At 38.8% G+C, this 12,740-nt stretch overlaps 1 protein-coding gene across 9 annotated transcripts in view; it reads right to left on the minus strand.

Moving 5' to 3' along the window:
* The window catches only part of LOC109277825 (alpha-fetoprotein-like), a 53,106-nt gene that overhangs the window by 23,450 nt on the left and 16,916 nt on the right, over nucleotides 1-12,740 (minus strand). For 8 of the 9 annotated variants that reach the window (XR_002085360.2, XR_002085356.2, XR_002085346.2 and 5 more), the window contains exons 7-10: nucleotides 11,634-11,763; nucleotides 4,765-4,979; nucleotides 3,093-3,225; nucleotides 1,099-1,196 (exon numbers count right to left, since the gene is read on the minus strand). Coding sequence is in view for 2 of the 9 variants with exons in the window: in XM_019467747.2 (XP_019323292.2) it covers nucleotides 1,099-1,196; nucleotides 3,093-3,225; nucleotides 4,765-4,979; nucleotides 11,634-11,763 (576 nt within the window). In the remaining 7 variants the exon portion in view is untranslated. The remainder of the gene's footprint in view (nucleotides 1-1,098; nucleotides 1,197-3,092; nucleotides 3,226-4,764; nucleotides 4,980-11,633; nucleotides 11,764-12,740) is intronic. The other variant, XR_002085352.2, reaches the window with a different exon arrangement.

A 12,740-nucleotide genomic window follows, 5' to 3' on the forward strand; every position in this document is an offset into this window, starting at 1 on the left:
ACTTACTGAATCAGAAACTCTGGGGACGGGGCTGTATTTTAACAAGTCCTCCAGGTAATTTTGATGTATTGTAAAGTTTGAGAACCAAACATCTAATCCTTAAACCAGATATTTGCAACCAAACATAACATAGAAGTAATAAGCCAAATATTCTCTCGGAAAGAATACGTTTTTCTGGATCTATGATTCTGGACATCTATTTTAAGCTCAATATTATTGGACACTATATCAAACTGATTTTTTCCCCAACACTCTGCTTCTAAATAGACTATTACAGTAAGATCCTAAAGATTACTAAAAATTGGTTTTTGTTTTTGGATATACCAATCTTTTAAATACAGTGGGTTCCACCAGTCTCTGCACACAAGAGGTTTATGTATTCTCACTGGCAAATAGCTATGGTATCTCTACCCTAGGTGCTGAAAATACTAAATTTGCTATAGGAACTGACTTGAAACTGACAAAGGGACCCTAGTTTAGATTGTTGTAGCTTTGACTTAAAACTGCAGGCAGGGGTGCCTGGGTGGCACAGTCAGTTAAGCGTCGGACTTCAGCTCAGGTCATGATCACACAGTTTGTGGGTTCGAGCCCAGCATTGGGCTCTGTGCTCATAGCTTGGAGCCTAGAGCCTGCTTTGGATTCTGTGTTTCCCTCTCTCTCTCTGCCCCTCCCCCGCTTGCACTCTGTCTGTCTGTCTCTCTCTCAAAAATAAACATTCAAAAAACCCTGCAGGCAAAGCCCCCCAAACTAAATGTGTGAGGGAGAGATATGAGGGAGGGGTGTGAGGGATATGAGGGAGGGGTGTGAGGGAGAGGACCCTGAAGAGACTGCAGGACGGGAGTCAAGGCCTGCTTGGTTCCCTAACCTGTGGGCGTTGACCAGAATTCTGGAAACTGGCCTGGAGAGCCAGGTAAAGGCACATAAGTCTGCGTAGATATCTGTATTATTAAGACAAAGATAGGTTAATTTTGAACTCACATTTTCCTTGGCCTCTGACATTTTAAGGTTCGATATAGACTCATAGCAGCTCTCAGCATCAGGAGTTAGCAAAAACTCACCAACAAACATATAAACCTGGACAATATCTTGGAAGCATACCTGTCATGGAAGTTAGCATCTCCTAATTTCTCACGTAAATCACAGTAATTTTTTATACGCTCATGGCTTTCACCAACCACTCTTTGGAACATCTCTTTCTGGAAAATAAAGATAATCAATGTTTATCACTGTAACAATATATCTTGAGGTAAGATTGCAAAACCGTCTTCTGTAACAGTTTAATGTAACTGTTTTCCTAAATCCAGGGCTTTATTTACTTAGTGAGTTTGCAAATCTTGAAAAACGTGTTTTGGTAAAGCAGGAATGTCCATGTACTTTGCGGAGAAAAAAAGTGGTACGAGATTGATGTTTAGTTTCTGGTGTATAAACTCATTTGTGGGTTTAAATGGCATATTTTATAAGAATAAGGCAATCATTCATCAAGGCAAAAAGAGATTCCTAAAGGTAGTTTATAGAGCTAAGTTTGATTGGTCAGAGTGTGTTGGTTATATTTAATAAGACAGCCTTTTTACATAAACAGCACAGATAAAGAGATATAGATATAGGAATAGAAATACAGATACAGGGCACCTGGGTGGCTCAGTCGGTTAAGCATCTGACTTCGGCTCAGGTCATGATCTCACAGTTATGAGTTTGAGCCCTGCATCGGTCTCTGTGCTGACAGCTCAGAGCCTGAAGCCTGCTTCAGATTCTGTTGTCTCCCTCTCTCCCTGCCCCTCCCCTGCTCACACTCTGTCTCTCTTTCTCTCTCTCTCAAAAATAAATAAATAAACATTAAAAATTTTTTAAGAAATAGAGATACATATTAAGAAGTCATGGTTTAATAAAAACATCTACCAGCCTTCAATATAGTACAGCACTCCACAAATACACATTGAAATGAATCAAATGGAATTCTCAGAAGTAACCGCAAGTTCAAAGAGTTCTTCAGCCATGCACATAAAATTCCAGTGGGAAAATACAAGCGACCTTCTAACCTTAACTCTTCAGTAGGAGGACTGGTTATCATCTTAACCAATCAGACCCAGTGCACCTGATCCTAATAAGCAGTGTTTGTTACAGTGAAAATGTTACCAGATTTGCAAACTATTTACCTGGACTTAACCCTTAGCCTTGTCCTTTACTGCCTGTGTGATATTGAGCAAGTCTTTTAAACCTTCTAAAACTCAATACCGTCATCCAGAATACAGTTAATAATTCTGGCATTACCTATGTTACTGGACTGGTGTCAGGATCAAATAGGACGCTGGTGGTAAAGTCGCTTTGTAAACTCTAAACACCCACGCTCCTGTTATTAACGTTCATGCTTATGCTATTATCATAGTGATTATTGTGGAGGTCTACTGGCTACAAAAGGGTAGACCTTTTGTAGGTCTACCCTGGCTCACCTACAGGGGACTAAATTACCTTCATCGATCCTTCCCTCTAGAAACAGAAAGATGATAGATGTACCTGCTTGGGCCCAGACAGGACAAGGGATGCCTTCAAGCCTCCACCAGCACTCCACCCTCTGTAAACATGTAAGCCACTGCTTAGATAACAAAAGCCAGAGTCACTTGGTTCCTGGTAATCCGTGGATAAGTGATCACCTGGTCAGATTTGTAAGGTCACCTGCTTTTTTCATGTCAAATGCATAACAGAGCTACTGCCTGTAAACAACATCATCTGGCCTGAAATAAGGATGGTTTCCGGGACTGCTTGTTGGAAACTGTCAACCTTCCCATACCCTAATACACTGTGCTTTCATGCTGCTAGCTACTATGCCCAGGAGACACTCACTAAAAGAGGAGATTGCACAGAGAAGGTTTCGTGAAGCACAGAATGTACAAGACAGGGATTCATATAGAGAACTGCTACAGTATGACGATGTGGCCTTTGGTTTAGAGAAGAATCACATTCCTTGTTCAGTGCTCGCAATTCACAAGCATATGCACGATCATTTTACAAAATAGGACACTATTAACAGCGCTGGAATTATTCTCATGTTTGTAATCACTTGTGAGTAACAAGTTAAAAAATAAAAAGGAATTTACCCCATGGCTATAGCATTCCAGAGGATTTTCTAATTTACAGCATTTTCCCAATAAATTTTGATATACTGTATACACTCTTAAAATCACAGAAACTGCCAATTCTGAATGTCTTCTTGAATATTCATAAAGAAACCTATATCCATATGAAACAGATAGTAAACAGTAAAATTTAGAAGTCATGAGTTTTCTCTCAAAAGCCAATTATGATTATAAAATTTATTCAATATTGTAATTGATTTTAGGCATTTGGAAACCTTGAGAGGATGGCAGGGAGGTTTTACTGACTTCATTTTGAGAGAAGGAAACCAAGTCAGTAAAATTATGTGATTTTTCCAAAGTCACACAGGAGTGGGTGTCAGATTCAGAATCTGAAACTAAAACAATCTGATTGGCTGATGGGTTCCTGGCACAGGAACTTTTATGAGAAATTAATTTCAAGTGTTTGAATGAGAGTACATTTTTCTCAGGCATCTTTGAGGCTAGATTTTATAAGTATTAGAATTTTTTTTGAAAGAAAGTGCCAGCTAGGTATTAAATCACCATCTTCCCCTCTTGTCCAGATAAACATTCAAACCTGAGTAGTCCAAGCATAATCTACACATTCTTCTGTGTTACAAGAAAGAGAAATTTGGACTCTAGGATATTTACAAAGGAATCACAGAACCACAGGAGGCAAACTTATCTTATCCAGCCACCTCAGTTTATAGCTGGAACACTAGAGCCTGAGGAAATTAAGTGGCTTGACCTACATTCCAAAGCTTATGCATGACAAAACTAGACTTGGAACTCTGGTCTCCCAATTCATAGTTTAATGTGATTTCCACTAGGAAGGTGAGCCTATCGGCTTTTCCAGTACCAAATGCAAGTTTAGGAATGAGTAGTTTCAGGCAGTGACATTTACTTTTATAAGCCGTATCAAATGTAATTTTGGAAATATAGCTAAAGTCATTCTACAAAGAACTTTGAAGAAAATTCAAATTCTTATGCTTTGTTGGAGTTTAGTTGCTTCAAATAATGCTTCACAAAGTGACTTTGGAAATACTTCAATCACACAGCAATATTGTTTTAATATTACATATTGAAATCAGTTTGTCTTGCACAAATTAGTATGCATTTCTGAACGGACACCGGAGATGTTAATAGCCCATGTCTCTAATCTTTAAATGCCCCACCATGGCTTTGGTAATAGGTATTAAATTAATTAGAATAGAAGAACTGACCAGGTATACCAATCTGAAGCCCTTAGAGATGAGTCCCTTAGAGGAAAACTTGCAAACACTTAACCCTCATTGTGTTCTTAAAAATGCCTGTATTAGTTATCAGTATTTAAAAAATCAAGGGACTTCCAGCTTCTTTCAAAATGCAGTGGACCCAACAGCCCAAAGCCTGCATTCCCACATGCTAACAGGTGGCTGGAGCTGTGCAAATAACTGCCACCTTTTAGACTCCACAAAGCATCTCCTCTGGATCACCATTCCCATGCAGCCACTCATTTACGTCATGGGCCAGCCTCCGTCATCATTCAGGTTTACAACCTTTCCCCCCAAAATGCATAAGTATAGTATTCCATTAGTAAGATTTTACAATATACATATATATATGTACATATATGTACATATATATATGTACATATATATATATATACATATGTACATATGTATATATGTATTACTCTGGCAGGAGATCATCTTGCTTATCGATGAATTGCTTGCATACAAATCGGTCTTCTGTAAACCTGCTGAGTGGCCAAGATGAAAGATCAGGTTTGTCATCATTTTCTGAGTTGATAATGCATTCCCCTCGGAATGGCACGGACAGTGCACAGCAGGGAGTGATTTTGCTGGATAGGGTCGACTGTTTAGAACAGGTATCGTTCATAAGCTGGCTCTATAAAACATGAAAAGGGTAGTTATTTTTGATGACTTCATTCTGAACTTATTTATTTTTGTTGTTCTTGCTAGAAAACCAGAGAAAAACTTGGCACTCCTTTACTCTTGGCAAATTGAGAGACCGAAAAGGTCATTTATAGTGACTTGTTCTAATAAGGAGAGCTGCTCTGTTTGATCTTCCTCAAGTGTCACAGGCTCTTTCAACATCTCTTGCACTTAAAGGGAGACAGACACAATAATAGTGTCCATGGTTAGCCCCACAAAATACGAATGAAGAGAGGAGTTTTATTGTCCTGCTATTGTGGTTATTGTTTTAGGATTCCAGTTCGGAAAACATTTTGTCTCTGTCATTTACCATATATATTATCATATTACTATTATGTTTACATATTTAACATATTTACTTACAAATATTATGTGTGAATGATATTTACAAATATTAAATTTTACAAATTTACACGTAAATATTATGTGCGTGTGTGTATGAATAAGCTAATCTCTCTACACTTAAGAAACAATCTAATTCGAGAGTCAAATAATTAAACAACAATCGTAATGCAGTATAATAGAAGTTGTAAGAGAAGTGCATATGTGATGCTTTGGAAGAAAAAAGATTGGCAATCCAGACTGGATGGAGTCAGAGTGAAGATCTTAAACAATTTGAGTCTTGATGGACAAATAAACTTAGTTGGAAACCAATGAAAAGGAAGAACACTCGAAAGTTATTCATCTTTATATATAAAAATCTTGGAAGTGAGAGAATATGACATATTTGGGGAAATGATATATCGGATATATCGGATTTTGAGAAAATGTAGTTGAGAAATGATGGAGAACAGTATGGAAGTTCCTCAGAAAGTTAAAAATAGAACAACCCTATGACCCAGCAGTTGCACTACTAGGTATTTGCCCAAAGGATACAAAAATACTGATTCAAAGGGATACGTTATCCCTGATGTTTATAGCAGCATTATTTACAATAGCCAAGATCTGGAAGCAGCCCAACTGTCCATCAATAGATGAATAAAGATGGCATGGTATAAGTATACAATGGAATATTATTCAGCCATAAAAAAGAATGAACTCTTGAGGAGCCTGGGTGGCTCAGTTGGTTAAGTGCCTAACTTTGGCTCAGGTCAAGATCCTGCGGTTTGTGGGTTCAAGCCCCATGTCTGACTCTCTGCAGTCAGTGCAGAGCCTGCTTCAGATCTCTCTCCCTCTCTCTCTGCTCCTCCCCCACGGCTCTCTCTCTGTGTCCAAAATAAATAATTCAAAAGAAAAAGAATGAAATCTTGCCATTTGTAAAGACATGGATGGAGCTAGAGCATATTAAGCTAAGTGAAGTAAGTCGATCCGAGAAAGACAAATGCCATATAATTTCACTCATATGTGGAATTTAAGAAACAAAACAGAAAAACATAGGGGAGAAAAAAGAGAGGGAAACGAGGAAATAAACTCTTAACTATAGAGAACAAGTTAACGGAGGGGAGGTGGGCAGGGAGGTGTGTTAAATGGGTGATGGGGATTAAGGAATGCACTGGGTGTTGTATGTAAATTCTACACCTGAAACTAATATTACACTGGATGTTAACTAACAGGAATTTAAATAAAAACTTGGAATGGAGAAAAATAAGGGAAAAAGAAAGAAAAAAGGAAATTATGGAGCTTGAACCAAATGAGTGATTGGGCAGACGTAAGAGCTGACGCATAGAATTGACAAGATTTTCATAAACGATAATTAGATTGGAGGCAGGGGGTGAGGTGAGGACGAAGAATCTAGAAGGGTGTAGGACACTGAGGTTAGCACTATTTACTGAAGTTAATATTCAAGAGAAATTAACAGATTTTAAGAGAATAGCCAAAAAGGGACACCAAAGAGTTAAGATGTTTTAAGGCATCTATTAGGCATCTACATGGAGATTTCCTCTAAGCAGTTAGGACTTTAGATTAAGGACTCAGGAAAAAAGAAGAAAAATGAGCAAAAGGCCTAAATATGAAAGTAGTAAGTTGAAGCTACATCAACAGGGTCACACTGAGACTGTTAGGGGAGATTCTGTGCATTAGTTAGGTGACCAGCAGGCTTTCAGTGACTTACTAGAAGTAGGTTTGTTCCTTTCTTAATAAAGAAAGAATGCCTTGTGAGAAGACAGGCATATTGCCTCCAGGCAGTCATTGGGGGTAGGAGTAGTTCCAGGCTGACAGAGGCTGTGTCATCTTGCCCTTGTGGTTTCTAACATTGCCTTTGGATTGGGGTGCTTGGGCCAGGAGATTATTATGGGCCAGGCCTAGAAATGGCATAAATCACTTCTGAACTCAGAAGGCAGAAGGCAGAACTCAGTCAGGTTGCCCTCACCAAGTTGTGAGACAGGCAGAAAATGTAGTTCATGGCTCAGCAACTCATCTAGGTCATGGAAAAGGAGAATGAAAGATGGCCAACCATCTTGGACCATATGTGTAAAATAAGAAAGGAAAAGGCCAAGAACAATTTTTAAAGCGTAGTAGAAGAGGGGAAGAAAATTGATGAGAGGAACTGTAAGAAAACAGGCATTCCAGGTAGATGAAAAACCTCTCCCACCATTTCTTACCTTCTAAACACACCTATGCAGAAATAATAAATGCTTCTGAGAACTTATTTGACTGGAAAAATAAACCAGTTGCCGTGGTTGACAGCTTTAGCTCTAAAGTCAGACTTCCTGAGTTCTAATCTTGACCTTGCTACTTCCTAACTGTGTGACTTAGGCAAGCTACTTTGCCTCTCCATGTCTCAATTTCCTCATCTATAAAGTGGGGTTAAAATAGTACTTAACGTCTTATGGTTGTGGGAAGTAAACAGACTAGTAATTGTTAGGAACAAAGAAAGGAGCCTGGAACAGATTAAGCACTAAAAAAAAAAAGTGTTCATTAAGTAACAATGAAATGCTTACAATTAATGCCTGGCACACAGAAATCATTTTTTAAAAGTTTGTGCTATAGCAATTATTACACAGTCCCAGAATGTCGGTCTAATAGTGCCTTGAAGTCAAAGAAAGAGAAAGAACTTTACAATGTAAAATTGAATTACATGGACTGTGTATTATAATAGACTGATAAGCCCTACTAACTCATATCACTTAGTATTAAAACATCTAGTATAAAGATTATTTGCTTTTTATGTTGGTGTGGTGTTGTGAAGCATCATGGGATGATATAATAAACATTGATAAAAACAAAAAAGCTTTCTAGGACATACAATTTAAATGTGTACAATCCATACAACATTCCTGAAAGCATTGGGAGAAATACTCTATTAAAAGACAATTAGATCGAGACAAAAAATAAACAGTAGAAAGGGTATCCTTTTCATGGTGAGTGCTGAGTAATGCACAGAATTGTTGACTCACGATTTTGCATACCTGAAACTAGTATAACACTATATGTTAACTACCCTGGAATTGAAATGTTTTCAACGGAGAAAGAAAGAATGAAAAAGAAAGAAAGAAAGAAAGAAAGAAAGAAAGAAAGAAAGAAAGAAAAGGGAGATGGGGGAGGAAGGGAGGGAAAGAAAGGGAGAGAAAGAGAGCTAAAGTTCTTCCTTCCTTCCATCCTTCCTTCCCTCCCTCCCTTCCTTCCTTCCCTCCCTTCTTCCGTCTTTCCCTCCCTCCCTTCCTTCCTTCCTTCCCTCCCTCTTTCCTTCATTCCTTCCTTCCTTCCTTCCTTCCTTCCTTCCTTCCTTATTTCGCTTCCTCCCTCCCTTCCTCCCTCCCTCCCTCCCTCCTTCCTTCCCTCTCTCCCTCCCTCTTTCCTTCCTTCCTTCCTTCCTTCCTTCCTTATTTCCTTCCTCCCTCCCTCCCTCCTTCCTTCCCTCTCTCCTTCCCTCTTTCCTTCCTCTTTCCTTCCTTCCTTCCTTCCCTCCCTCCCTCCCTCTTTCCTTCCTTCCTTCCTTCCCTCCCTCCCTCTTTCCTTCCTTCCTTCCTTCCTTCCTTCCTTCCCTCTTTCCTTCCTTCCTTCCTTCCTTCCTTCCCTCCCTCCCTCCCTCTTTCTTTCTTTCCTTCCTTCCTTCCTTCCTTCCTTCCTTCCTCTAGTGGAATAGAGTGTATCAAAGAAATGATAGTACAACTGAAATAATTCTTGTTAACAAAATTATTAAAAAAGAGTAAGTACAAAAAAATCTAAGAAGTCAACCCAACAATTGAGATAAAACACCTAAGCGAACCTGAGAGAATAAAATTAAAAGCATAAACGCAGTAGAAATAATAAATAAGTTTGAGAACTTTCTCTTGGAGAACACTGATACATGAAACAGGAGGTTTGCAAAGCTAATTAAATAAAGGAGAAAACACAAAATACATGGAGAAAAGGAAGTATAATTACATATTTGATGTTTTTAATTATCAAATAATAATATTATGTGGAACTTAATAGGTAAATAAGAAAATGCTGACAAAGGAAACTTTTTAAAAAAAATGTATATTATAGGGTGCCTGGGTGTCTCTGTTGGTTAAGTGTCTGACTTCGGCTCAGGCCATGACCTCACAGTTTGTGAGTTTGAGTCCCACAATGGGCTGGGTGCTAACAGCTCAGAGCCTGGAGCTGTTTCAGATTCTGTGTATCCCTCTCTCTGCTCTCTCCTGCTCACACTCTGTCTCTCTCTTTCTCAAAAATAAATAAACATTTTTAAAAATGTATATTATAAAACCTGACCACAAAAAGGTACAGTTGATTCTCATTAGTCACAACAGTCCAAAATTCACTGAATTTGTGAATACTGAATAATGAGCCTTAAGGGAATATAGGATCAGGTTCCTGTAAGCCCCTGGTCACATTTTCATTGTCAACAAATCAAGACGTAACTTTGTTTTGTGTGTGTTTCTATTTAAAGACACATTATAGGGCACCTGAGTGGCTCAGTTGGTTAAGTGCCAGACTTCGGCTCAGGTTATGCTCTCACGGTTCATGAATTTGAGCCCCACATCAGACTCTGTGATGATAGCACAGAGCCTGCTTGGGATTCTCTGTCTCCCTCTCTCTCTGCCCCTCCTCCCCTCAAAATAAATAAACTTAAAAAATTTATTTAAATAAAAAGACCTTATTTAATATATATTGTTGACTTATTAATGTTGAACTAATACATCTAACACATTGTCTTCTCCAGAAGCACATCATGACTTTTTGCGTTTATGAACACCAGATAGCACTTCAGCACTAGGCTTGGGGGCCACTTCAAATAGCTAAATCGCCCACAAAAAAACCCACAAAATGTGGGAAATGTGGCACTAGACTGTAGGAAGGAAGCTTATTTACAGTATGAGAGCTAAAACAAGAAGGTGAGCCTGGTCGTATTCCCTCCCAGCTGGGACCCTGTGCATCAGGCAACTCAAATGCTCCACTGTTCTGAGCATGCCCCGGTCTGTGGATGACCACACAAGTGCTCTGAGTATTAATTTGGGGGTTACAAATAAATTCTGGCAAATAAGTAATTCACAAGTACAGAATTAATAAACAATGAGGATCGACTGAAAAATGCTAAAAGAAATCTATAGCAAAAGAAATGGAAAAGCTGTCACACCAATTTCTTGTCTCAGTCTCTGCTTCAGTCTCATGGACAAGTTCTTTCAAACCTTCACAAAACAGGTAAGACCCAATACTATTATATTATTTCAGAGACTTCAAAAGGAAAAACAATGCAATTTTTGGAAGTTAGCGTGACTGAATACCAAAACCCGGAAGTTCTAGATCAATCTCACATGTAAACACAAATGCAAAAAATTGGAAATTATGTCCATATAAAATCCAGAAATACAGTAAAAGGAGATTGACTTAAGCAATCTAAAGATAGTTAAAAATTAAGAAATCTGTTAATATGATTCAACGAATAAATTAAATGAAAATCAAATGATCATCCCCAGAAGACGAAAGAACACTTACTAATGTTCAGAATCCATCTTAATTAAAAACAAAACCATCTCTAAACTGGAATGAAAATCTTTTAACACATAAACAATATCTTTGTCAAGCCAGTAACTTTGAACTTTGTACATGAAAGTCTGGACAAAGACAGGAATGCTAGAGCAGTCCACAGTTATTTTACATTGTTTGTGAACACTAGCCAATGCTATGAAATCATTCAAGACTGTTCTGGCATTCCTGACATGGTGTAGAACTACAAATGGACCAGTTCTGGAGTTACTGGTTTGGGGCAGGTATTGTTTCTGTGTAAAGGATATTAGAGATTTTGTTTTGTTTTATTTTAATTATGATTGATTCTGTCAGTCCCCCAATTTCTCTTACTTTTTCCCCAAGTTCACCTAATCATACAAATAACACTCTCTTAGCCTGTCCTGAAAAGCCAGGACTCCTTCTAAATATGCGGAGTAGAGTTTCTTTTTTTTTGTTTTTAATTTTTTTTTTTTTTTGTATATTTATTTTTGAGAGAGAGAGGCAGAGAATCTCACGAGGGGCAGAAAGGTGGGGAGAGAAAGAGAGAAGCGGGGTTCACCAGAAGTGGGGCTCGTGTTCCACCTGAAGCAGGCTAGGAGCTGACAGGAAGCGGGGCTCGAACTCGTGAACCATGAGATCGTGACCTGAGCCAAAGTCAGACACCTGACGACGGAGCCACCCAAGCGCCCAAGTTTTTTAAAGTCTGAGTGAGTTTTAAGAAAGGGGAGGCTCTTACCCTGCCAAGTACACAGGCTACCACATCTCCTTCACAACAGGTCTGATGCAGATTTTTAACATCCCCGGCCAGTTTGGCAATTTCAGAAAAGTTAGCTTTCGGTTGTTTCTTAGTCAGCAGAACCAATTCCCTGAAAAGAAAAAGAAGTGCATTTTAAACCGTATTTTGAGTTCAATGCTTTCTAAAATTAGTTCTAGTTCATTGAGTAACCAAAATAATAGAAACACATTTGCAAATGTGGGATGAAGAGACTATGTTTTAAATGCTTTCTGTTTCTTCAATGATAGCACTCAGAGCCACGCAAAGATGTCAATCACAAAACAAACACCATTCGGTTCATGATCATGCAAAATATAGTCATTTTCAACATTTAAATTATCGCTTAAAGAAGCTGAGTTGCTTAGATGGGTAATTTGGAAATTTCTCTGACCCAACTTTCTAAGTAAAATCCTTCATCACAAAGAAAATAATTATAAGAGTCTTGGGTCTCCCTTGCCTGTCCTTGTGAACAACTGAGCAGCATCCCTGAAATTTCCCTGGCAATAGGGAAAACGGGCCTGCCTTATAAGGAGAACTAAGCTTCCATGCAGCTCAGGTCTGTCCCAAATTGGGGAAGAAGGTGATAAAAGGAAGGATACATCTGGGCCAAGAAAGAGGCACACAGAGTAACATCAAATTCTCCCACACTTTCCATCCCTACCCTGAAAACGTCACTAGATTTTTCTATTCTTTTTTTTTTCAATTTTTTAAAGTTTATTTATTTTTGAGAGACAGAGAGACAGAGTGCGAGTGGGGTAGGGGCAGAGAGAGGGAGAACAGAATCTGAAGCAGGCTCCAGGCTCTGAGCTGTCAGCACAGAGCCCGATACAGGGGCTTGAAATCATGAACTGCGAGATCATGACCTGAGCCCAAGTCAGCACTTAACTGACTGAGCCACCCAGGAGCCCCTAGATTTTTCTGTACTGCAAGACACTGGAGCCAAAATCCTTCTTATCTTCACAGAGACAAGAATACATTTTATCTTCCAGCCTTTATCATGCAGAACAATTAAGTGCCTGCACCTGAACCTACAGAATCTTTTGCGCACTAAGGCAGAGGATTAGGGAT

The sequence above is a fragment of the Panthera pardus genome, unplaced genomic scaffold, assembly GCF_024362965.1.
Source record: "Panthera pardus isolate Hobbes unplaced genomic scaffold, ASM2436296v1 HiC_scaffold_13, whole genome shotgun sequence".
Classification (NCBI taxonomy): Eukaryota; Metazoa; Chordata; class Mammalia; order Carnivora; family Felidae; genus Panthera; species Panthera pardus.